Raw genomic sequence first — 23,952 nt, 5'->3', positions numbered from 1 at the left:
GGGCTATGCCCTCTGCACACAGGTGGTTGTGTAGCTTGAGCTTATTGTGGGACTCCTAACCATGGGAGTGGTGGTCTTTTGGACTCTTTTGTCTGCCCTTGGGACCCCTGTCCTCCTTCTGGGTCGCTTCATCGAGCCTTGACATGAGGGTTCGTACCTGGTCTTATTGAATCTTGCTATGCAGTGTTCAGCAGGTGTCTCTGGGATGACTGCTCTTTTCTGAGGAGCTGTGGATCTCAGGAGGAGGGGAGGTCAGGGCACCTGGAGGAGCAGAGTTGGGGGGGGGAGACTGCTGCCAGGTTGTATCATATGAGAGAAGAATATTCTTTTTAATGAGTGCTTGCTGCTCTTGCAGAACCCGGGCTTGGTTCCCAGAACCCGTGCCTGGTGGCTCAGAACCACTTCCCCAGGGGTAATCGGATGCCTCTGGTCTCTGTGGACACCTGCACTCACATGCATACACACCCAGAGACGCATAATTAAAAATAAAATAAAAAGTGTCACTGCTCTGTCATGTCCCCCGAGACATGATCATTATAGACAGCAAGCACTTGTCTCTTTCCTTTACACAAAAACCACTGATAAAACTGTTTTATGAGGCTGTGACCTGACTCCTTGGCGTATGAGTCCTGTATCATCTCTATGGTTTCAGCTGGGTTGTTCAGGGCCAGTTCAGTAGCAACCTATAGAGATAGGCTTTCCAGCCATTCCTACTGCACAGGGACTTTACCCTCTGTCTTCTCGTATTCCAGACAGTGGATCTTTATCCTTTTGAAACTGTATACCTGATATGGGTGCTATAAAAATACCTTGGGGTGGCGGGGAGGAACACAAAACAAGGCCCACTACTTCTTGCTTGAGTCACCATCTGATAAATCCAGCGCCTCCGCGATGGCTCAAGAATCACCGAGCACAGCCACGGGACAGACATTGCTTAAAGTTTATGCCAGGCAGACAAACTGATGACTCGCAGAACTGAGTATAGAGACATCACCATTTTCTCGTGTCAGGGCTACAGTAATAGCAATAATAAATGGGCTGAATTTTAAAACAGGGGCATGGGCTTGCCTAAAACTTCTTAAAGTTTTTCATCATAATTTGAAGGCATGATAGTGAATAAGAGAAAACAGGAGGGGAGACAGAGGCGGGTCTTGGTGGTGGTCACCGCTAACACAGCCAGCCCTATGTGGAGGTAGGGTGGATCCTGGAGATTGACAAGAACATTTTCTTGGATGCCCACAGTGGGTAGAAGATAAAGTCTCCCTGAATTCAGGGTCTGCCATCACTAAGAATGGCCTTGCGGGGTGGCGACTGGGGCGCAGGCATGACATCCACTCCAAGGTAAGCTTGTCACACTCTCTGCTACCTCACCCATACAGAAGACTGAGTTCATACTAGGTTTTCTTTTAAGTTTAAAGAGTCCAAACGGTACTTGTGTTCCACAGTAGCTAGTGATATTTTGACTTTATTCTATCCAACAAAATGTCCTAATATTTTTCCACATGTTTTTTTGACTTTATTCTATCCAACAAAATGTCCTAATATTTTTCCACATTTTTTTTCCTAGCTACAAGAATCTCCCTGTAGTTTCCAGGGAGAGCTCTTCCCTGACTCAGCGCCTTTATATATGATGCCACCCCTCCGCCTGGCATGTTTCCCTTCCAGTATGAATCTTGCCTCACTCCCTCAGGGATCATTTCCCTAATCTTCCTGCCTGAACTGGTTTCCCACACACTTTCAGACTTTCTACCTCTGCTTTTTCTCAGTTTCCCCCATCTCAGGACGTAACCCTTGTTATCTGCTTACTGTCTCTGATGACTCCTCTACTGCTTGCTGTCACACTTCACAACACACCTCCTTCTCGAGTTGCCTGTAACTTCCACAGTCTCACAAGCAGGTCTTTCTAGCCTCTGCCCCCCCCCCCCCCCCGATGTTCCCAGAACTTCCCTGCAGGCACACACTGTGGTCATGCTTCCATTTTAAACCAAGGACCCATCATCACAACCACCCAACCAACAGGCACCTCTCTCCTTTTGCCACAAGGGCACAACCCAGCCCTAATTAAGCCCTCTCCAAGCACGCTGTCCTCTGTGAGCTCACCCCATACCCTGTACAGGAAATGGGTCCCACTGTAACTTCATAACTACTGAAATCCCTTAAGCATCCTTCCCAGTTCTGGGCCGTCCTTCCTCACTTCTCTAATCTGTTCCTTTTTTTTAGTCTTCTAAGTAACTATTTCCTATGATCTTCTGTTTCCTCCGCCAAAGCTATCTTCTCCCCCCACCCCTGCCCATTCTTACTCTCAGCCTATGTTGTTATTTCTTGCTACACTGTAACCAGATGGGGACTTCTTCTGAAAGCTCCCTATCAGTGCTTTTCTACATTTGGACAAAGAAACCCTGGGCTTCCCTCTCCCTCTGCAGAGGATGAAACATCTCTGCCCCCAACCATGGACAATACAGCAATGACTCCTGACCATACAGAGACAGCTGTGGCAAGTCCCCTCTCCCACTCCCAGACCCACCACAGCTTCCTTCTCTACCTGAACATTTTTTTTCTCTGTTAACAAATACTTTTTCCCTGAAGGGGCAGGTATCAGGTGCCATGGGATACATAGAGGTGTATAAACACATTATCAATTTCCCAGCACACAGAAAGGGGGATCCACCTGACCTGCAGGAAGAGTACCTTTGAGAATTTGTATCTAAAAATAGGGAGGCTAGCACTGGCTCAGTAGTCAAAAGCACTGGTTGCTCTTCTGGAGGGCCCGGGTCAGTCCTCAGCGCCCACGTGGTGACTCACAGCTGTCTGTAACTCTTATACCAGGGGATTCAAAGCCCTCTTCGGGCTTCCATGGCACACCAGGCACGGCTTCCATGGCACACCAGGCACACAAGCAGTGCAGAGACATATTTGCCGGCAAAACGCCCAAATACATAAAAACCAAACTAGAAGCCATGAGTCTTCATTCTGTATGTAGCCTAAGACTTAGTTTCTAATCTTACATCAGCCAAAGGAAATCAACTCCTAATGTGGACCTGCTTAAAAAAAAAACAGCAAAATTGGGCAAATAAGAGGTGTATTATTTTAGCTAAATGTCATTTTTAGGACCAGAGGTGTTCTGTAGCCCTGTCATGAGGAGGCTTCAGCAAAATCCCTGTATCTTTCTGTCTTCAACCTGGTAGATGAAGTTCTATTCAGTCACAGCACCATGCTTTTAGGGGCTTCATCATAAACCATCTGGTGCAAACTGGCAGTGGGCTGGGAGGACACCTGAAAGACACTTGTCCTTCCAGACCTCATGGATGAGTTGTCTGCTCTTTATACCTTCACATCACAGCACAAGACCCCCAAGTAGAGCCTTGTGAGGTAAAAAGGCCAGAGACTCACTCAGGGCCTCCAGCACTTCAGTCCAGACTGGGCAGACAGGTCTCTTCAGAATAACTCCAGACAAAAGATAGACCCACATCAGCTTGGCTGGGAACTATTGCTTCCCATGAGCCTCAAAACACTGGTAATTGTAACACATCTCCTACACCCAACTCAGCCATTCTTTCTTCTAGAAGTTTCCACTCAGCCTGACATCTAGCATCCAGAGTACCATAGTACAGAGACACTGGTGCCCTGGTAAGAATGCCAATAATTTTTTCGATGAGGTCAGTTTGTCATCTCTGCAGTTGACAAACCAGACAGTCATTTAAGTGATCTTGTCCTGTGAACATTGCTCAAGTTTGTGTGTTCCTCGGGCTATGAAGATGCCAAGTTCAATGCAGGTTGGGTCCAAGAACCAGGCATTTCTTTGCTGGTGGTTGCTAGTTACTAGGCTTGCTGATTCCCAGATCAGACATTGGGAGTTTATCAGCTTATCACTGCTCTTTTCCTGCACCACACTTGTCCCTTTTGCCCGAATGAGGTGCTGGCCATTTTCCCCAGCCTCAGAGGCAGAGTGGCTAAGATTTACAAATTATTTAAGTGCCAACTGCTAAGTTCATGAGCATGGTATGTGTGTAAGTGAGTGTTTGTATGTGTGTACGTGCATGTATGTGTGTACATCTATGTGCATGTGTGTCTGTGTATCTGTGCCTTGTGCTTGCGTATCTTTGTGTGTGTGTGTGTGTGTGAGAGAGAGAGAGAGAGAGAGAGAGAGAGAATGTGTTTGCATCTGTCTGTGTTTGCATCTGTATATGTGCATATGTATCTATGTGTCTGTGCCCTTTTTATGCATCTGTATGTGTCTTTGTGTGTCTCTGTATGTGCATGTGCATTTGTCTATGTGCATGTGTGTCTGCTTGTGTCTGTGTGTCTGTGTGTCTGTCTGTCTGTGTCTGTGTGCGCATGTGCATCTGCTTATTTGCATGTGTGTGTGTGTGTGTGTCCGTGTGTCTGTGCCTGTGCCTGTGTATCTGTGTGTGTGTGTGTGTGTGTGCGCGCGCGCGCGCGCGCGCGTGTGTTATTACTCATCTCAGAGAGTACACATCCAGAGATTACTTACTGAAGAAATGACTGCCACTGCTCCCATCAGCAGGCAAGCATCTCCTTCTTGGAGAATCTGGAAGCCAGATGGCGATGTCACAGATGCTAAGCATGTGACATTTACTGCAATGTCTGCCATGTCTCCCAGTAGCCCATTGCAGGACAGTGCTCACCCATGGCACAAGAAGAAATCAAGATTGTGAACACTCCTGGAAGCTGAACTGCCAAAGTGGTACTCTTGGCAGCCATGGGGAAAAGTGACAGGCAAGTCGTAGATGAGAGTTCCACTTCCTGCCCTGACAGCTGACAAACACTGAACATGAAGGCTGCCCTCATGCTGAGAGCCTCGCTGAAGCCAAGGTTAGCAGTGAAACATTGCAGCAACGTGTGGAGACTATAAAGAGTAAGACTTTGTAATCCCAGGGCTCGGAGGGACCCAGCCCTATAGAGTCCTAGGGGCTCCTGAGCTTGTGTGTGCACTACATGCCCAAGTACAGGAAGATGTGCAAACAGCGTCTTTGCTGCTTCATGCATGCGTGGCAGTGCTGGGATTATCACTACTCCATGATGACTTTTCTCATTCCCGTAACAGAATAGTTGAAAACAGCGGCTTAAAGCCAGAAGGGTTCGTTTTGGCTCACAGTGTAACAGTAAAAGCCCCAGCATACAGCATGTGCAGCCAACAGTCAGGATGGATCTTTCGACCTATACTAAGCCAATCTGAAAACTCTTCACAGACATGCTCAGAGCTCAACTACTAGATGATCCTATGTCCCACCAAGCTGATAGCCAATGACAACCATCATAATCTGCGACCATGGTTTGAAGAAGCACAACAGGATACTGTTTCAGAACTGTCCTAAGAGAGGGAGGTTTGCAATTCTCAAAGAGATAAGTCACAATATCCATAGTGTCCTGCCCCAGGTGTCCTGCCCCAGGTGTCTTACCCCAGGTGTCCTACCCCAGGTATCCTACCCCAGGTGTCCTACCCCAGGTGCCCTACCCTAGGTGTCCTACCCCAGATGTCCTACCCCAGGTGTCCTGCCACAGATGTCCTGCCACAGATGTCCTACCCCAGGTGTCCTGTCCCAGGTGTCCTACCCCAGGTGTCCTGCCCCAGGTGTCCTGCTACAGGTGGCTGAGGACACAAATGCTTTACAGGGAAGCAAAGCTTCCAAGCATGGATCTCCAGGCATTGCCTTTGCATCTAAAACATGGCTTTAGACATAAAAATACTGCATTCTCCAAGGTCTCTCCACAAGAAGATGGTCAACAGGTTAATTTCCAAAAGCCAAGCCATACCAACTCCCAGGCCATGCTGAATGTCCTGGAGATGTTCTTGGTAGAAGCTGCAGGAAGCATATCATCCTAAATTCTCACACCAGGAAGCAACTACACAAGATCTAATCCCAGTGCCAGCAGAGTCTGCTGGGCAGCGGTCTGCTTCCTCGGGCTATGTTCCCAGGCAGGACTTGGGAGGACCACAGAAAGGTGAAAGGCACCATCTGAGGATCATGAAAGAAACAACCACACACTCCAATACAGCATCCATTCGATTGATTAAGTCAAAATAAAGTAAAGGCCTTTCTTACAGTGGCATGCTGTTCTTGTGGAAACATAAGCAAAGTATGAGAAGATAAAGAGCAAAGTCTAAGCGGTTCTCTCTGGTAAGTCTGCATTCTAGGATAATCATCACTTTGTCTCCTCCTAAAATCTTCTATATATATACTGTGTGTGTGTGTGTCTGTGTGTGTGTGTGTGTGTGTGTGTGTGTGTGTGTGTGTACACACCCACATGTATCTACCCTTACCCTTTACAGTGTTATGAATTTCTCCGTTTTTCCCCTCACCTTTTTGGTGGTTGATGCTTAAGACAGGGTCTCAATATTTAGACCAGGCTATCCTAGAATTCAATATATAAGTCCAGCTGGCTTCAGTTTTGCTCTGATCCTTCTGTCTTTGTCTCCTAGGTGTTGGGATGACAGGCATGTGCCACCACACCCATCCTGTTCTTTCATGTCTCCATGTTCAAAGCAAAAGCCCAAGAGCAATGAGAGAGAAGTGGAAAGAGAGGCATACTGTGGGCATCCCTCCTCCCAATGGCACTCCTTAAGGACCAACCTTAAAACCTTCTATGATCTTATTCTTACATAAATGCAACAGAACCACAAGGGGTTAACCGACTTGTCCACAGTGAACTGAGTTCTGATGTTTCTGGCTCTGACTGTCTGTCCTCAAAGTCTATACTGTCCAGCCTTCATGGGGTGTCTTCAATGGCATCATTGTCCCTTCCATTGAATATGGAAGGAGATACCCAAAGTCTTGTATGGGGCTGATAATGTGCCTGCCTTTGTGTGTGTGTGTGTGTGTTTTCTGTTTTGTTCAGAGGAGCAGTTATGTAGTTGTCTGCAGACAAAAATCTGCTAGAGAGTAGATTCAGTATTTACTGCCTTCTGCATGTTAAGAATGCCTCAGCAAAAATAAAAAATAAAAAATAAAAATGCAGCCCTCAGATGTAAGAGCAGGAGAGAAAGCATGGCGCAGGTCAGCATGCAGCAGCTGAGGTGCAGGGATGAAGGTGGCCCAGAGAGATTGCTGGTCTTCCTAGAAGGCCTCTCTGAACCTCCCTAACAATGCAGCTAAGGCAAACTCCCCTTACAGTTGGGAAAGAAGAGCTTCTGCACACGAATTGGCTAAGAGGCTAGCTGTCAGCCGGGAGTCAGGGAGGCCTGATTTCCCGGGAATATGCTAGGCAGATCCCGGGCCAGGATGTCAAGGTGAAAGCCAGGCTGGGTGGAGTCCTAGGCAGAGAAAGACGCCCGCTCAGTGATGCAATCACCTTCCCTGGCAGTGGCTCCCATCCTCCCTGCTCCACCCTCCCTCTGCTCCCCAACCAGGGCCTGTACCGTTTCCGAGAAGAGGCCACATAAGGAAGCAGATTCGCTCTAGTCTTCCCTCTCAGCTCAAAGAATAAGGCATAAAAGATTTTGTTTAATTATTACTTTTTAAATCCTTTAATAAAATGAGTTATTTGCTATGTCTCCCTGGCTATTATAGAGTAACCGAGAGTGTGCCCCCTATAAACATCTAATGTCCCAAATGCTCTTTTCCTAGCAGAAGAGGTACCAACCTTAACCACCCAGAAAGAGAAACACCGTCTTTCTTCCCATCAATTAACTCTGTCCCTCAGTCGTCCCAGACAACCTGCTCTTTGCTTAGCACAGAACCAAGGTGTTAGAGAACACAATCCCCTAACTCTGGCAGCTTACAGTTGAGAGACGCAGCCAAGTGACTCACGCCACCATCTTTTGGAGATATATCAGGTTATACTTTGTTTTGTTTTGTTTGTTTTGTTTTGTTTGTTTTGTTTTCTGTCCCTTGTGGTGATCTAAGGCTACATACTGAACTCCAGTGAGCCTTTCCTACCTCATCTACAAGGTAGAAATCAGAAAAGAGTAGACCTGAGGGCTCAGTGTGAGGACCAGGATCCACGTGCTGCTCAGAAGGGCGTCTGTCCTGTGCTGCTCAGAAGGGCGTCTGTCCTGTGCTGCTCAGAAGGGCGTCTGTCCTGTGCCACATGCCCAGTAGTTGTCAGTCACCGTGATCAGGCTAGAACAGATATGGGCAAAGGCTATGGGCGCAGACAAGAGGGAGAAAAAAGACAGGTGGACATGCGCTGTCAGCCGTCTCCACAATTGTCCTGAAAGGTATACCATAAAACAAAAAAAGCACCTAAAATGGCCGCAGAGTGGTCAGCCAGCCAGCTTGTCACAGCATGTTCTGGAGGTCAGAACAGGCAGAGCTGAGAGAGAACACCTACCGGTGGGGGTAGATTGCATCATTCCCTTGACTTACCCTCCCCCACAGGGTTCTGTCCCACTGCAGAATGGCAAAGCATCTTGCCCGGAACTGACTCTACCAGAAGGAACAATACTGGTCTGGTCAGCAAGCCTCTACACCTGGACACCCAGGCAGACGGTTCCCACCCTGTTGACTTGTGGCTGCTCAGCCTGAAAGACTTCCTCCTTCCCTGTAGAACTCTCTTTTCTCTTAGGAAAGTGTCCTTGCTTCTTGACCCCAGGGAACAGCAACCCAGCTTCCACACCGAGCCTGTGACCTCTGATGTGTTGTTCATCTGTCCAGCTCCCATATGACACCGATTGTGCCTCCGTTTAACGGCATTTCTGATTTTTCTTTCTCAAGAGGTAAAAAACGGTGTCTACTCCTTGGGACCACACCAGTTAACGACTTTTAGGACAAGGCTTGACAGACAGTGCCCCCTGAGTGACAATCATGATTCATTAGGTGATGCCCCATCTTGGAGTCCATTTGAGGATCTGTGTGGTAAAATGGCAGCAGGTAGGGACCTGGTGAAATAAAACAAACAGAAATAAATGTTCAAGGTCAATGCCAGAAAGTCAACAAGGTCAATCAATGGAACTTTTTCAAGCCAAGGTCTGAGTTGGGCAAGTTCTAAGAATTGAGGCCTGTGTTGTTTGAGCCACCCCCGCAGTGCTTGCGTTGGTGCATAACAAGCTCTAGACACCCACTGGCTGTCCCTTGGCCTCTTAGAGAAGTACTGCATGCCCTGTCCTACAAGAGGTTCACCAAAGATCTCACGCACACCCCTTATTTTCCACAGGGGTGAATCATCATGCCGTGTCTGGAGAAAATGCACGTGGGACTTGAGCTGGTGTTACCGCCTTCTTACACGGCATCCAGAATGTAAGCTGGGGTCAAAAAGAAGACACACACACACACACACACACACACACACACCACCTAAAGAATTCCTATTGGGCAAAACATAACCAATTAACCACCAAGAAGAAAGCTGGGATAGGTTTAGTCTCTTCAAAACTGTGACAGCACTGACTGCTCTTCTGAAGGTCCTGAAGACCACATGGTGGCTCACAACCACCCACAATGAGATCTGACACCCTATTCTGGAGTGTCTAAAGACAGCTGTAGTGTAGTTACAGATAACAAATAAATCTTTAAAAAAAAAACTGTAATAGCTACCATGGTCCACAACTTAATTTTTTTAAATTCATGTAGGTATTTTGCCTGCACATTTGTTTTAAACTGCTTGTGTGCCTGTTGCCTTCAGAGGCCAAAAGAGGACATGGGATCCTCTGGAACTTGAGTTACAGACAGTTGTGAGTTGTCACTTGGGTGCTGGGAACTGAACCTGGACCCTCTGGAAGAGCATCCAGTAGTCTTAACAACTGAGCCATCTCTCCAGTCTTTGATCCAGAACTTCAGATGAACAAAGTTGAGGTATGGAAAGGGCTTGCTATAAAAACTCACCAACACACGAAGACACAAATTTCACCAATTTAAAAAGGAACTGGACCTTCCAGTGTCTCGTTCCCCACTCCTGGGGTTAATGTCATTGTTATTTACGGTGCATAGACTAACTTTTCTTTTTCTACTTGAGAAAAAATGAGAAATAAAAACAGGAAGCTGTGAGTAAGTGGCCTGCAGTTAGTTCCAGAAAAGAGTAACTACCCCTTCATAGGAAGCTACCAGACATAACAAAACCAAAACCAGAACAGGAGAAGCTCTGGATTCAGATGTTGGAAGATACCAAGTGGAGGTAGAGAGTGAGCTGACTCAGTTCCTCATCAGAAGATAAACCTGGACCACTCCTAAATCAGATACAGTGCACACTCCATCAATAGAGTGGCCTCTGTGTGAAACACCGGCTAACACACCTAGAAGGAAAAACTCATCTCCTCTGAGGCTCAGAGCTATGAGAAGCCCTCCACACAAACAGGTCTGCTGGCGTTAGCCACACAAACGCTCTGCCCATCGCACTGGTTAGAAAAAGGATAAACACACTGAGCCCCGAGCCTTCAGGGAGGAAGGTGGGCACTTCCTGCTCCCTTGGGCCTGGCTCCAAGGCCTTCTGAGTAACTCAAAGCTCTAACAGGAGTTGAACCTGGGAAAGGGGACTGTCCCTCTAGCTAGGGGCCACACTCAGCAGGTGTTCTGCTCAGGCCCTGCAACCCACTCAAAGGCCAAAGCGACATCCTTAGTCCTGCTTCACAGATGAGGGGACTGAGCATAAAAAACTTAAGTGGATTTGTCTAAAGTCTAGCAAAGAGTGGAGGAGGCAAGGCCAGAGCCCAGTGCTCTGTAGCAGGCACCTAGGAGTGTGTGTGTGTGTGTGTGTGTGTGTGTGTGTGTGTGTGTGTGTAGCAGGCCATGCTTCTCTCAGAATGCTATTCCCAAGTCTGCCATCACTTTCCCTTACATCTTTGATACAATTGACCTGCCTTCCCCCAGACCAGCCCTCCTCCCCTTTTTGCTGCAGACACCAAGCTCAGTGCTCATCCCCATACTGGAGCCCACACATCTAGGCAGAACTGTGTGTAAAGCTTCCCTAGCATCATCATAAGAGCCTTTTACCTCCAAATCAGCCTCAGTGTAGTCATAGACCGTTCTAAAAATAACCAGTGGACAAGAATTTCCCCACTGTAGCCTGGGCTCCCCTCAGGCATTCTACCCTCCTTTCCATACTGGTCCTGAAGAGAAGGGGGGACTGGGCATGGGGTTCCTGACTGAAATTGGTAGGTTCTCCATCTGAAGACACCACCCCCCCGCCCCCGCTTGCCTCAAGGTTTCCATTTTTAGCCTTCTTCATTTCTTTTTCAGATGGCCTGGGCCACCTACTGTCCCCCCTGATGCACTTAGAATATGAACATATACCCACATCATGCAGAATGCACACATGAATACATGCTCACATATAGCATGAACACACACACACATCATCATCATCATCACACACATCATGCACACATGCATACATGCACACACAGCACAAACATGTGCACACATGCATACATGCCATACACACATACATGCACATACACAGCCCAAGCACATGCACACACGTATATGTGCACACCCCTGCCCCAACCTCGGGGGCTCAGCTGGGCACAAATGAGTGGCACAGCCCTCTTGATGCTGCAGTCCTAGGAAACCTGGAAAGATGTTGGGCCAGGGCTCTATGCAGGAGAGTGAAATCCTTAAGCCAGGGCCACTGTTCCTCTTAGAGAGGGGACCAGCCCGTTTACAAGTCAGTGTGGATGATCCCATGCTGGGTCATACTGCGTGGACACAGCCAGTACAGTAGGTGGCACCCAGTATTGCTTGGACCAGGAAAGGCTAGTCTTAATGTGCTCCTAGCACAGGGCGAGGCCCCTTCCTGCCCCAGCTCCCGCCCCTCCCAGATCTAAGGCTGCCACCTAAAGCTGATCTCCTCCCTGGCAGACAGACACTGGAGACACTTAGCAGACTGGCTCCCTGACACCCTTGGGAGTCAAGAATCTGATCCTGAGGAAGAGTGGAAATTGGCACCCACCAGAGGTGCAGGAGGCTTGGCTACCCAGGATCTGGCCAGGATTCTCAGGTACAGTGCTGGGATATTCCACTTGCCTGCAGGCTGCTGCCTGCCTGCGGGACCAGTGTTTGCGGTGGGCGGGGGGCACAGTAGAGACTACCTCCACCTGGTGCGATCCATCTAGTGCAAAGGTATGAGGGGCAGCTGGGTCACAGGAATGGCCATTGCACAGATGGGGAAACAGAGGCTCAGAGATGGGAGAACATGCTCTGGGTGTGCAGATAGCATTGCACCACAACCACAGTGCGGTTCTCCAAGCTCTGAGTAGTTGTAAAATAGATACCCCACCCACAAGGGACCAGAGGAAAGGCAGGTGCTGAGGGAAGGGAACAAGACGTGTGGGAGGGAAAGCTGAGCTGTTCCCTGTGAGGGAGGCATACCTCCACTGGCTCCCCAGATCTACAGAGGGTACTGAATGACATAATGTGGGGGGGAGCCCACAGAATGCAACCCACCCTATATCTCCACCCCCACCCACCCAGTGGCACCAAGGAGACCCAGTGGTGACAAGAGCATCATTCCCAATAGCGGTCCGGATATCTTGAGCCCTAGGCTCCGAGTTTCCCTTGAACGACTGCATGTAGTTCTTGCAGCAGCTTTGTGCCTTCATAATCCCCATCTTAGAGATGGACACACGGAGGCACCAGGAGGTGAAAAGATTTGTCTGATGGGTTGAGGTCTAACCTCAGGTGCTGTCGGATCCCGTGGGACATCCGTTAGGCTGAGTTCACGGTGGATCACGGGGGAGCCAGTGAGAGGCAGAAGGTGAAAGTGTGACCATCGCTTATCCACCTCATTCTAGCTGTGCCCGGCCAAGAGCTGTGCCAGAGCAGGAGAGCTGGAACCGTGGTGGTGGTGGTGGTGGGGGTGTGCGGGAGGCAAGTTGTGGGGATTGGAATGTGACCTCACAACCGGTGCCCATCACAGGGCTGATGGGCTATGATCGAGATTTTAAAAAGGATCAGAGTACAGAAGCCCATTTGCTTCAACCCTGACCTCCTCCATCCAAACCAGACTGACCTTCAAGAGCTGTGACCACCCTCCCCGTGCTCCTTCAGAGTCTCCCCATCCCTAAGGAAAGTCCCCATACCAGCTTCCTGGAATCAATGTGGAACAGGCCCAGCTCAGAGGAGGGGAGGCTGGGGGATGGAAGGCTGGAAGGGACTTCTCAGACTGAGACAAAGGACTTACTACGTGCATGCTTTACTCAAGCTTCCTGTACCCTTGGCAACTGTGCTGCCAACCAATCTGCCATTCTGGAAATGTCTCTGGTTCAGAGAGGTCAATTAACCTGTCTAAGGGCAGCACAGCTTTTTCTTACAGAGCTATTCTCTGTCCCCTAGCCTGTCCCCTGGGCACTGTCAGGAAAAGGAAACAAAGAATTCATATCTACACTTGCAAGGAGCAAGTTTTGGTCCTGTGTCTCCATTTGTCAGGTGGGCACATAACCTACTCTGAGCCCCTGGTGGAGGCAGTGAATCTTCAGCCCCAGGCATCTGGAAGCAGATGGCTCAAGTAAATATTGACTTTGCCTGCATGGGAGCAACCCAAGCACTCCCCAGGAGAGTGCAGGACCAGCCAGCCATGTTGTGCCTTCCCAGAGGTCCTGTGACTCAGGACACCAGACACACCTTGGACACTGGATGTTGTGTTTATGAGGGATGGGTGTTCTAACTGCTTTGCTTAGAACTCCTCTGACTTAGAAGCAGAGAGAGCTGAGCTCTGTCCCGAACAGTGTGGGTGGTACCTCAGTGCCCAATCGATGGACTTAGCCCCTCTCTGTTTGCTCCACCGATAACTGTGGCAACATTGGTTAATATTCACTAGCAAACTCCCCCATCTCCACCTCAGCTCCCACTGCTTAAATACAGACAAGGACAGGGCTCTGTCTCCTCAGCCTTGGTCACCACCCAGCTCTGGGACAGCCAAGCTGTGAGTATATTTTTCCCTGGGGAAATATTGGAGGGGTCCCTGAGTCTCTGTACCTCCCAAGCAGGCAGCCCATCTGGGAGCAGGGTAATACAGGGAAGATAAAATTAATCGCACCTGTGGCACCTAGGCCTCTTGTTGTCATGGGAACATCAGTCCCTAGGCTCCCTTCTTGAACCTCACTGCCCAGTAGATAGCTAGTATCTTCAGGTGAGAGGAGACAACGATGTGGAAGGGCCAAGGTGCAGCCACATCCATGTCCATGTAGACAGTGCCTGCCCTTTGCTGGCCTTTCCTGTGTGGCCTTTTCCAGCCCCGCCCTCACCCCCTGCATCATGGATAAGCAAGGTTAGACTAGGACGACGGTGGGAGCTGTGGCTCTCAAGCTACAGCCAAGATGCACATACTAGGACCTCAGCCTGTAGATCACGGTGACTGTCCCAAGCATAGTGACCTGTGAAATCTGTGTGTGTGTGTGTGTGTGTGAGAGAGAGAGAGAGAGAGAGAGAGAGAGAGAGAGAGAGAGAGAGAGAGAGAGAAGAGAGAGAGAGACTTGGCTTGAGCCAACTTCCTGAGTGAGCATGCTAAGGTGTCCCATCTCTAAGCAAGGCACTCATGTAATATTTCAGCTCCACAACCCCTCAAGGAGGAGCCTACTGGCTTATTCCCATTTTACAGATGAGGAGATGAGGAACAGAGAGGATAATAGTTTGTCCCAACCATACACAGCCCACCATTCAGACTGAGGCAGCTGCTCCAGACTCCAGGCTCCTGACCTTGCTGACTGAGACATCTTCCCCTCTGGGCTGTAGCCTTGGATAGCTGCTAACCTCACTGCTCTATTAGGCAGAAGAGCTTCATCCCTTCCCTCTGGCCCGCCTTGCTCTATGGAGATTGGTTTGGCTTATCATCCTGCTGTTTTTGTAATGTAAGCAAGAGCGAGGCAGCCAGATTCCAAGGATACAAATATCCCGAAAAAGCCGGAGGAGGCTAATGAGGGGTGCTTCTGGGAGCTCTGCAACTGGCTCTCTGAACCACTCAATCTTCCTCCAGTAACTGACATTCCAAAAGTAAGGGGTGTAGGGTCACACAGAGAGCAGCAATCTGGCCTTGGACCTGTCATTTTAGCACAAGTATGGAGTGGAGCCTCAGTAGCCACCCTCTGCCATCTATTTCCAGTCTTCTGGCTTCAATTTTGTACATAGAAAAGGGCTAGAACCTAGAACTAAACTGTGTGGGATTGAACACCAGCTCTTTTTCCAACTGGTTCTGTGGGGTTGAGAAGGTGGCTTAGCCTGTCTGGACCTCAGTTTTTCTCCCCATAAAATGGAACTAATGTGAAGGGAAAGTTAGATGAACTGGGGTATAAAACACATTTTGTGAGCATGTCCAGAAGGACTGCAGTTCATGCTTGTGTTTGCATAGTGCCTGACTGCTATTGGGCGGTACACATGAGGGGTGATGGGACATGCACCTGACCCAGGGCTGGCATTGTCTAGCAGGAGACCTTCTGTCTGTGCTAGTTAATCGTGACTTTGTTCCTGCCGCGCCCCATTCTTCAGAAGACTCCTCTGTGCAGATAGGAGGCTTAAAGAGATGAGGTCATTTGCCCTGGGGTCACTGGCAATAAGTGGCACAGCTGGGCTCCCACAGACTGTGGCCTGCTACAGTTGATTCTCTGGGTCTGCTTGTGTTGCTCGTAATTTCACCATGTGTGATCTCCAGCTTTTGGGCATCCGTCCCTACAGCACAGGATTTTAAGCTTCTTCCTCCTCTCCAGTTGTCTGTCTGTCTTCCCTGGCTCAGGGACCTGGAGGTCATAGTGGGTCAGCAGGGAGAAAGCAGGGCTCAGGACCCTGAGATCTGAAGGAACAGGATGGGATGCAAAATGTACCTGCCTGGACACTTGAGACCAGAGTCGGGGCCTGTGACAGTTCAAATCCACTGCCATCATGATCTGATTAAGAAATGCTTAGGGCGGTAGCTCAACACTAAGGGCCTTTCTCAAAGAGGATTAACTGAGATTGTAAACCTGCTCCAAATGTGGGTGCTCCATCCCATGGGTGGGAGTCCCAGACAAAAGGAAAAGGAGGCAGTGAGCTGAGCTCTGGCCTTCCCTCCCGTTTCCTCACCCTCTGAGGTGAGAGTCAGCAACTGCTTTGGGCTGGGGCTGCCAGCATGCCTTTCTACCAGAAAGCACCGTATCCCCTCAAACTGCAGCCAAAATACCCCCCCCCACACACACACACACACTTAAGTTATTTCTTCTCAACAATTTAATCCAGCCCTAACTTTCTCAAGTCTGAGACCCAAGTATATTGCTGTGTCAGTCAGGGATGAGGGCGGGGAGGGTGTCTCTCCAGGCCTCAGCCCCTTCACCATTGAAGGAGGAAAAGGGAAAGATGGAAGAGAGTGTGACCACCCTAGCAGGGCCCCTCTCCTTCTCTGTGCTGACCTTCCCTCCCCAAGGCTCAGTAACCCCCAAACAGAGCATGTCATCTCACCCCCACTCACCCCCTCCCTGCTAAGCAGAGATCCTTGGCACAAAGTCCAATGTCTGGGACGATAGTTCATTCAGTGCAATGCTTAACACCCAAGTATGAGGACCAGAGTTTGTTCCTTAGAATCCAAGTCACAAGCCGAGTGGAGGCAGTGTGCTTTTGTAATCAACCCCAGCCCGGGGGGAGATGGACACAGGAAGATCTCTGCCTTGCTGTCAGCCTCTGGCCTGAGGTCGCTTGGGTATGTTTTCTTGCCACCCTGTGAAGGCCCAGCCTCCTGACGAAGGTGGGGAATTTCCACGGGGCTCGCCAAAATCCAAACAAGAAGTAGCAAAAACATCAGGAATGGAAATATACAGAACTAAATTCAGTGTCGTCTCCAGCCCTCACATACCAGCCTGTTTATGAAAACATCGACATGTACTGTGCCATCCATGTTCAGCTCTCCAGATTATACAGTCAAAGGCAGGAAGCACGGTGATAACTAGAGAGACGTCTGTGCTTTGTTGTGCTATAACGTTGAAAAGATACTTTTTACAGGTCAAGGGCAGGCAAAATTCAATATTTCTTGTCTTCAACTTTCCCCCTTCAGGTTTGCAGATCCCAGACTTGAGGGTTTCATTGTATTAAGATGATAATTCTAGCTATGGGCCTAGGGAGTGTGGCTCTCTTGGTAGAGTGTTCACACAGGACACATGAAGCCCAGAGCTACATAAAGAGGTCATGGTGGTACACACCTGTCATCCCAACACTCTAGAAGTAGAAGCAGAAGGATCGGATGTTCAGGGCCATCCTCATCTACATAGTGAGTTTAAGGCTAGCCTGGGACATATGAGATTATCTCAAAAGAATACAATAAAAGGGATGGTGATTTCATTATTGAACTAATAGCAAACTATGTGGTATGGCCCACATAGATTCTTCATAGATGCGGCCTCAGTTTCCCCAACTATGATGAGAGCATGGGGTTGCAGACTAGTAGCCTGTGGCATGTCAGAGTAAAGAGAATTCTGTAGAACCAGGGAGGCTGGGGCTGGGGGTGTGGTCTTGATTTTGGCTGTAGGCAGGTAGAGTTTTCCCTCTCTGATGCAACTCAAGTCTTGCTTCACTTCAGCAACGCAACACGTTGCCCTTCTCTGACCCTTTTTCCGGCCTCTGAGCTTGCAGCATCTGCCACCCGCCCATCCCCAAGATTGCCCTTTGAGAGCTTGTCCATGGAAGATCTGATGCGGCAGAGACGGAACGCCCTGAGTTCTCCCAGGCCCACCTTGTAGGAGAGGGAAGACAAGGATCAAATCACTTGTCCTGGCTCACTCAGCTGGGGAGTGACAGAGCCTGGGTTAGAACTTGGGGCTGTGATGAATAGATCTCCCCACCACACACATATCCCATAGTAAAGCAGAGGCGCTAACTTCTGCTCATCCAGAACGGAGACAGGAGCAGTGGCAAGATGTCAGGTGGGCTGCCAGAGATGAGGTCAGCCCCGCCTCGGGTTGGGATTACAGAGCAGAGCAGAGGCAGTCCCTCTTTCAGGGAAAGCCACTAGGGACTGAGGTTCCTTGTGAGGGCTGAGTGTGGACAGTGCCTGCATTCCTCTTCCTCCTCCTCTATGCATTTATTTTTATCTTATGTGTATGAGTGTTCTGCCTGCATGTATGGAAGTGCACTGTGTGCGTGCATGTGTGTGTATGTGTGTGTGTGTGTGCGCGCGCGTGTGCATGCACACGCCTGTGTGTATTGCCTAAGGAGGCGAGAGGAAGGCTGTAGATGCCCTGAAACCAGTTCCAGATGGTTGTACTTGTTATCGGAGGTCCTGAGAATCAACTGCAACCCCTCTTCTAGAGCACCAAGTGTCCCTACCTGCTGAGCCATCTCTCCGACCCACCTGGTTAGTTCTTCACAACCTTAGACTTCCCTGTGTGCCCAGCTCACCAACATTTATCTCCTGTCCTGTAAGGATCACCACTACATCAGCATGCTCTCCCTGGAGACCAGAGACAGCAGTAGCACCCTCCCATGGATTCCTCCAGCTTCAAGTGATTGTTAATGCAGACCACAGAGTTCCTCTTGTAATTACTGACAAGACCACTTCTCACCCGGTGCCTTGGTTTTTTCCCTACAAAATGGGTTGGGGAGCTGTGCTTCAAGACCATTTCAGGTGGAAGCTGAACTGTTGAGGGAATTGGTGAGGAGCTGGACCACCCATCGGTGCCACATCGGTCTGCTATGCTGTCACTTGTTAACTTGGAGTGCGCAGCTTAACATCTCCCTTCCCAGCAAACTGAAGGGCAGTAACGGCTTCCCTGCAGGACCCTGGGAGTTCACACATGTGAGGGCTCAGGACAGCACTGGACAGATGGAGAGTATCCTATCTGATCTCACTTTGTTTTCACACGTGCATGTGTATGATGTGTGAATAAGTATGTGCAAACACACACAAGTGCCTGTGTATACAAAGGCTTCAAGTTAATGTTGGATGTTTTCCTCAACCACTTTCCACCTCATTCATCAAAGTAGTGTCTCTCATTGAACTTCTCACAGAGCTTCTCTGAGATTCTGGCTAGCAAAGCCAACCCACTTGTCTCATGGATGTCCTGTCCCTTACTCCCCCCTCCCCTATGCTGGGATTGTAGGTGGCTACTATGTCACTATCTTATGTGGGTTCTCAACAACTAAACTCCTATCCTCACACTTGCCTAGCAAGTGCTTTAGCCACAGAACTGTCTCCGTTTTTTAAATCTTTTTTTTTTTTCATCAAAGATAGCAGTTCAGAACAATGCTTAATCTAGGCTGGGCACAGTGGCTGTTACTAGACCACCATGGTTACTTTTATATTGTGTCAAGTGGTAGCTTATAGGAGTCACCACAGCCCTGACCTTGCATCTCTTTCTGTGTCTTGCAGGAAAATGACTCCCTCCATCTCATGGGGTCTAGTGCTTCTGGCAGGCCTGTGTTGCCTGGTCCCCAGCTTTCTGGCTGAGAGTGTCCAGGAGACAGACACTTCCCAGAAGGATCAGTCCCCAGCCTCTCATGAGATCGCTACAAACCTGGGAGACTTCGCCTTCAGCCTATACAGGGAGCTGGTCCATCAGTCCAACACTTCCAACATCTTCTTCTCCCCAGTGAGCATTGCCACAGCCTTTGCTATGCTCTCCCTAGGGAGCAAGGGTGACACTCACACGCAGATTCTAGAGGGCCTGCGCTTCAACCTCACACAAGTATCAGAGGCTGACATCCACAAGGCCTTCCAACACCTCCTCCAAACCCTCAACAAGCCAAACAGTGAGCTGCAGCTGAGCTCGGGCAATGGCCTCTTTGTCGACAATAAACTGAAGCTGGGAGAGAAGTTTGTGGAAGAGGCCAAGACCCATTACCACTCAGAAGCCTTCTCCGTCAACTTTGCAGAGTCAGAGGAGGCCATGAAAGCGATTAATGATTTTGTGGAGAAGGGAACCCAGGGGAAGATAGTTGATGCGGTGAAAGACCTGGACAAAGACACAGTTTTCGCCCTGGCGAATTACATTTTCTTTAAAGGTAAGATGGTGTAACCAGTTTGAGCTGGCGTCCATGGAGACACCCATCCATATTCTCGAGGACCGGTTTCTGAGCTCTCACTCCAGGCTGTGGTATTGCCCCATCACGTTCCCTACTCCCTGATGTGTAAACTCTGACATTTTTCCAATTATCAATTAAGCTTAGGAATTGGCTTCAAACAACAAGTCCACTGACTCCTTTGAAGGACTAATTAGGGCCTTTGTTGTCCTAATGTTCACCTCCCCTACAAAGGAGAGTTGTAGAACGTGCAGTCCTTCCCCAGCTTCAGAACCAACCATCCTGGTTGTGATGGTCTGAAGTGAGTGCCATTCCATGGAGTGTACTTGATCTTCACTTCTGTCGCATACCACCATGATGATCTCTGGAAACATTGGCTCAAATCTGGCTACTACAATCTATTAGCCTTGATATTGGACCAGCCATTTTACCTGTTTGGGGTGTGACTGTCCATATTTCAAGGGACAAAGCTAGCTGACTGCTGTGTGGGGATGAGAGAATTGGGGGTGTTACCCAGTGCACGGGACATAAGCACCTGATCAGCTAACATCCCAAGCATGGCCTCCAGCCTGGAAGTCATTAGGTCAAGACTCCCCAGAGACTGGAGTCAAAGGCAGAAGCTGCTCTGGCCTTTGTGACTCCCTTGCCACCAACAGAGTCCCGTGGAGGAGAATATCAGGCCAGCACAGCTCAAATCCCAGCACTTCTGTAACAAGTGCAGGTGTCAACTCCTCCCCAACCCCTTCACCAATTCCTATCCAAAAGGAAGGCGAGGTTAGGGTTCCTGCTGTCCTTCTCTCGCTGGAAGCCTTGATCTTGGTGATCTTGGGTCCCTGAGAACCCAGCCTACTCTGACAGCTTCAGAGATGGGTCCCTGAGACCTGTGTCCACTCTAATGACCTTGGTGACAGGTCCCTGAGAGCCTCTCCCACTCTAGTGGCCTTGTTGATGTGTCTCTGAGACTCTAAGCCATCTGAGATGGATTCTTGTTGGTGGCTCCCCAAAGTCCCCACCTACTCCAGTATTCTTGATGGTGATGGTCTTATACAACAGATAGGCTTCTGCACTGAACCCTTGGATGTAGAAAGGGGCTTGAGGTGCCAAACACATTTGTCCTGAGTGATGACTGAATTGCCAATGAGTGTGCCACTCCTGATAAGAAGCTAACAAATAGAATTGTCAGGAATTCCATTTATAAGCCCAAGTCACCTTTCTATAAGCATCTAACAATTACGTAAGATATTTTCTAGGCACAAGGGGGATGGTAGCTCTCAGCTTCTGTGATCCTGAGTTACCCTCATCAAAGTGCCTGGACAGCCTAGAAGGCTAGTAGTGACCCCCGACCTGTGCACATGAAAAGTCAACGGCCTGTGTCACCACCTCATTGGCTAAGGTCTCCTCTTACTCTCCCCTCTTCAGGCAAGTGGAAGAAGCCATTCGATCCCGAGCACACTGCAGACGCTGACTTCCACGTGGACGAGTCCACCACGGTGAAGGTGCCCATGATGACCCTCACGAGCATGTTTGACGTGCACTATTGCACCACGCTGTCCAGCTGGGTGGTGCTGATGGATTACCTGGGCAACGCCACTGCTGTCTTCCTCCTGCCCGATGATGGCAAGATGCAGCATCTGGAGCAAACTCTCAACAAGGAGCTCATCTCTAAGTTCCTGCTAAGCAGGCGCACAAGGTGACGCCTCAGACAGAGACCTTCTCTGAGTGGCCCAAAGGACAGAGAGCGCTTGCAGAGGGTGGACTCTAATCCAAGGCCTCAGCTAAGTGTATAGGCCAGAAATAGAGACCTCTGGGCAAGTTTGCAGGGCAAGGCTCTGTTCCCGTCAGTCCTCAGTGGGGCTGCTAGTCTCCAGGACCCAGCTGTCCTAGAGGGTGCTCCACAGATCAGAGGACCTGTGCACCCTGAGTCTGGGCTCTGCTGCCCGTGAGAAACCGTGAGCTACAGGGAACATCTGGCAGTCCTGAGGTTAAGTGTGGGCAGAGGCTGTATCCTTGCTTCCTGGCCAGGCCTCCGATTAGGTCTAAAACCTATAAAAGTGCAGGGAAGCAAGAGAAGGCTGAGACCAGAGTGGGTACCACATCCTGAGGGGCTGGTCAGATCCTACTGGGCCCTTTTCTTGCCCTGTAGTTTTAGCCTTCAGCCCTGTAAGGGTGAGGGGAATGTCACTCAGCTGCACTGACCCTAGCTCCCCTGAGAGAATCAGATCCAAGGGGGATTCCTTGCTCTAGAGGAGGGATTGACCAAACCCATCAGGGCATAGTGAGGCTTGGCTCCCTGTAAACACCCTGAATCTGCCTGGAGGGCTTCTTGGAGGAGGTGGCATTTCAGGGGTTTCCAGGAGCTTGAGCTTTGAAATCCACTGATTTCACCTTCTCTTCTGCTGGAAAAGGGAAGCACGTGAAGATGGTTTCATGTCCTGCTGGGGGTAGTGGCACGTTCAGTGTGAGAACCAGCCAGAAACAATTCCACAACTGGGTGGGTCTTGACAGAACCCAGAAATCCCATGAAACCCCTATAATTTTAACTCTTACCTGCCCACCAGGTTAGCCGAGATCCACTTCCCCAAACTGTCCATCTCTGGAAGCTATGACTTGAAGACGCTCATGAGTCCACTGGGCATCACCCGGGTCTTCAACAATGGGGCTGACCTCTCCAGAATCACAGAGGAGAATGCTCCCCTGAAGCTCAGCAAGGTGACCATGGCAATGTCCTGATGTTCTGGGTGACTGTAGGACAGCACAGGATGTGGGGGTAGTTCAGAGCAAGGCTGGGCTGGGGGGAAGAAAAGGATGCAGAGAGATTCCAGGCTAAGCTCTTTCTGAGGACTGTCAGAAAGATAGGGCGTGGTCAGATGTCAGCTGGGAGGGTCTTCTTATGCAGATGGAATTATGGGCCCTTCCCTGAGCTGCTGCCCCAATCGTTGGTTTCATCATTATCTGGAGAACTTGACTTTTGGACTCAGGTTACCTATGTTCACACAGAGGTTTAGGCCTGCCGACCTCAGAGTGCTCAGGAATCACCCATTCCTGATACTTAGAGCTATTAGTGAAACATCCATTTGAAAGGATGACTTCAGAGAAATTAAAGGCAGTTCAGAATGGGCAGAATATTCTTAAGAGTTTGGACATCAAAGGTCGTCCTCAAAACCTTGTCACAATGTTGCTCACAGCTAAACACCGGACAGGGACACTTGCGTAGAGGACGTGAAGTTCCTCTCTCTGAAGCTCTGAGCTGCATCCCAGGCCATGAGAGATGGAATCGGGAAGGGAGACCAGAGGGGAGTGGACCAAGGCAGGAGAAGACTGGGAGAGGAGGAGAGTTCTTAGGTGGCCACCGTGAAAGGGGTCTGGGGGAGGAGCAGGAAGAGATGGAGGGAGACACTCCCTAGTGAAGTCCTCCCTGGCTCCGGCCAGGAATGGTAATCACCTCACCTGCAACTGGCCCCTGCTTCTCTCTCCACAGGCTGTGCATAAGGCTGTGCTGACCATTGATGAGCAAGGAACAGAAGCTGCAGGAACCACAGTACTTGGAGCCGTTCCCATGTCTATGCCCCCTACCGTGAACTTCAACCACCCTTTCATTTTCATAATATTTGAAACACACAGTCAGAGCCCCCTCTTTGTGGGAAAAGTGGTGGATCCCACACGTAAATGACCACCTTAAGAAGTCACCCTTCCTTCTGAATTGGGTTCCCTTCCATTAAACATAGGCTGCCCTGGCCCGTGCCTGATGCTACAGCAAGTCCTTAACTCTGTGGGGGTTTTTGTGTGTGTGTGTGTGTGTGTGTGTGTGTGTGTGTGTCTTTATGCCCTGAGTTTGTTGTGGACTTGAGGTCACAGTGTGTCTTGATGTCTCCTCCAGCCATGCAAATAGGTTGTGGGTAGAAAACTGTGACTGAGAGCACAGACTCTGGTCCTGGAACCACCTGCTCTTAAAAAAAAAAAAAAAAAAAAAAAATCTGTCATATCTGGAAAAAGGAGAGGACCACATGGTTCATGCTCAAAGACTCAAGGTCCAGCAGGAGCCCATGCCCTCTAGTGACTTCTTTTCCTCTGTCCTCTGCCCCAGGCT

At 49.5% G+C, this 23,952-nt stretch overlaps 1 protein-coding gene across 1 annotated transcript; it reads left to right on the top strand.

The window, feature by feature from the left end:
• Positions 1-13,711: 13,711 nt before the first annotated feature.
• LOC110324428 (alpha-1-antitrypsin 1-3) lies at positions 13,712-23,622 on the top strand. The gene is made up of 5 exons (XM_021201993.2): positions 13,712-13,815; positions 19,216-19,847; positions 21,285-21,555; positions 22,424-22,574; positions 23,344-23,622. The coding sequence occupies exons 2-5, from the start codon at positions 19,220-19,222 to the stop codon at positions 23,533-23,535; spliced, it is 1,242 nt and encodes a 413-aa protein (XP_021057652.1). The 5' UTR covers positions 13,712-13,815; positions 19,216-19,219; the 3' UTR covers positions 23,536-23,622.
• Positions 23,623-23,952: the final 330 nt, after the last annotated feature.

This window comes from Mus pahari, chromosome 7, assembly GCF_900095145.1.
Source record: "Mus pahari chromosome 7, PAHARI_EIJ_v1.1, whole genome shotgun sequence".
Taxonomy (NCBI): domain Eukaryota; kingdom Metazoa; phylum Chordata; class Mammalia; order Rodentia; family Muridae; genus Mus; species Mus pahari.
The sequence above is the reverse complement of the archived record's forward strand: the minus strand, read 5'-3'. Positions and strand labels throughout refer to the sequence as shown.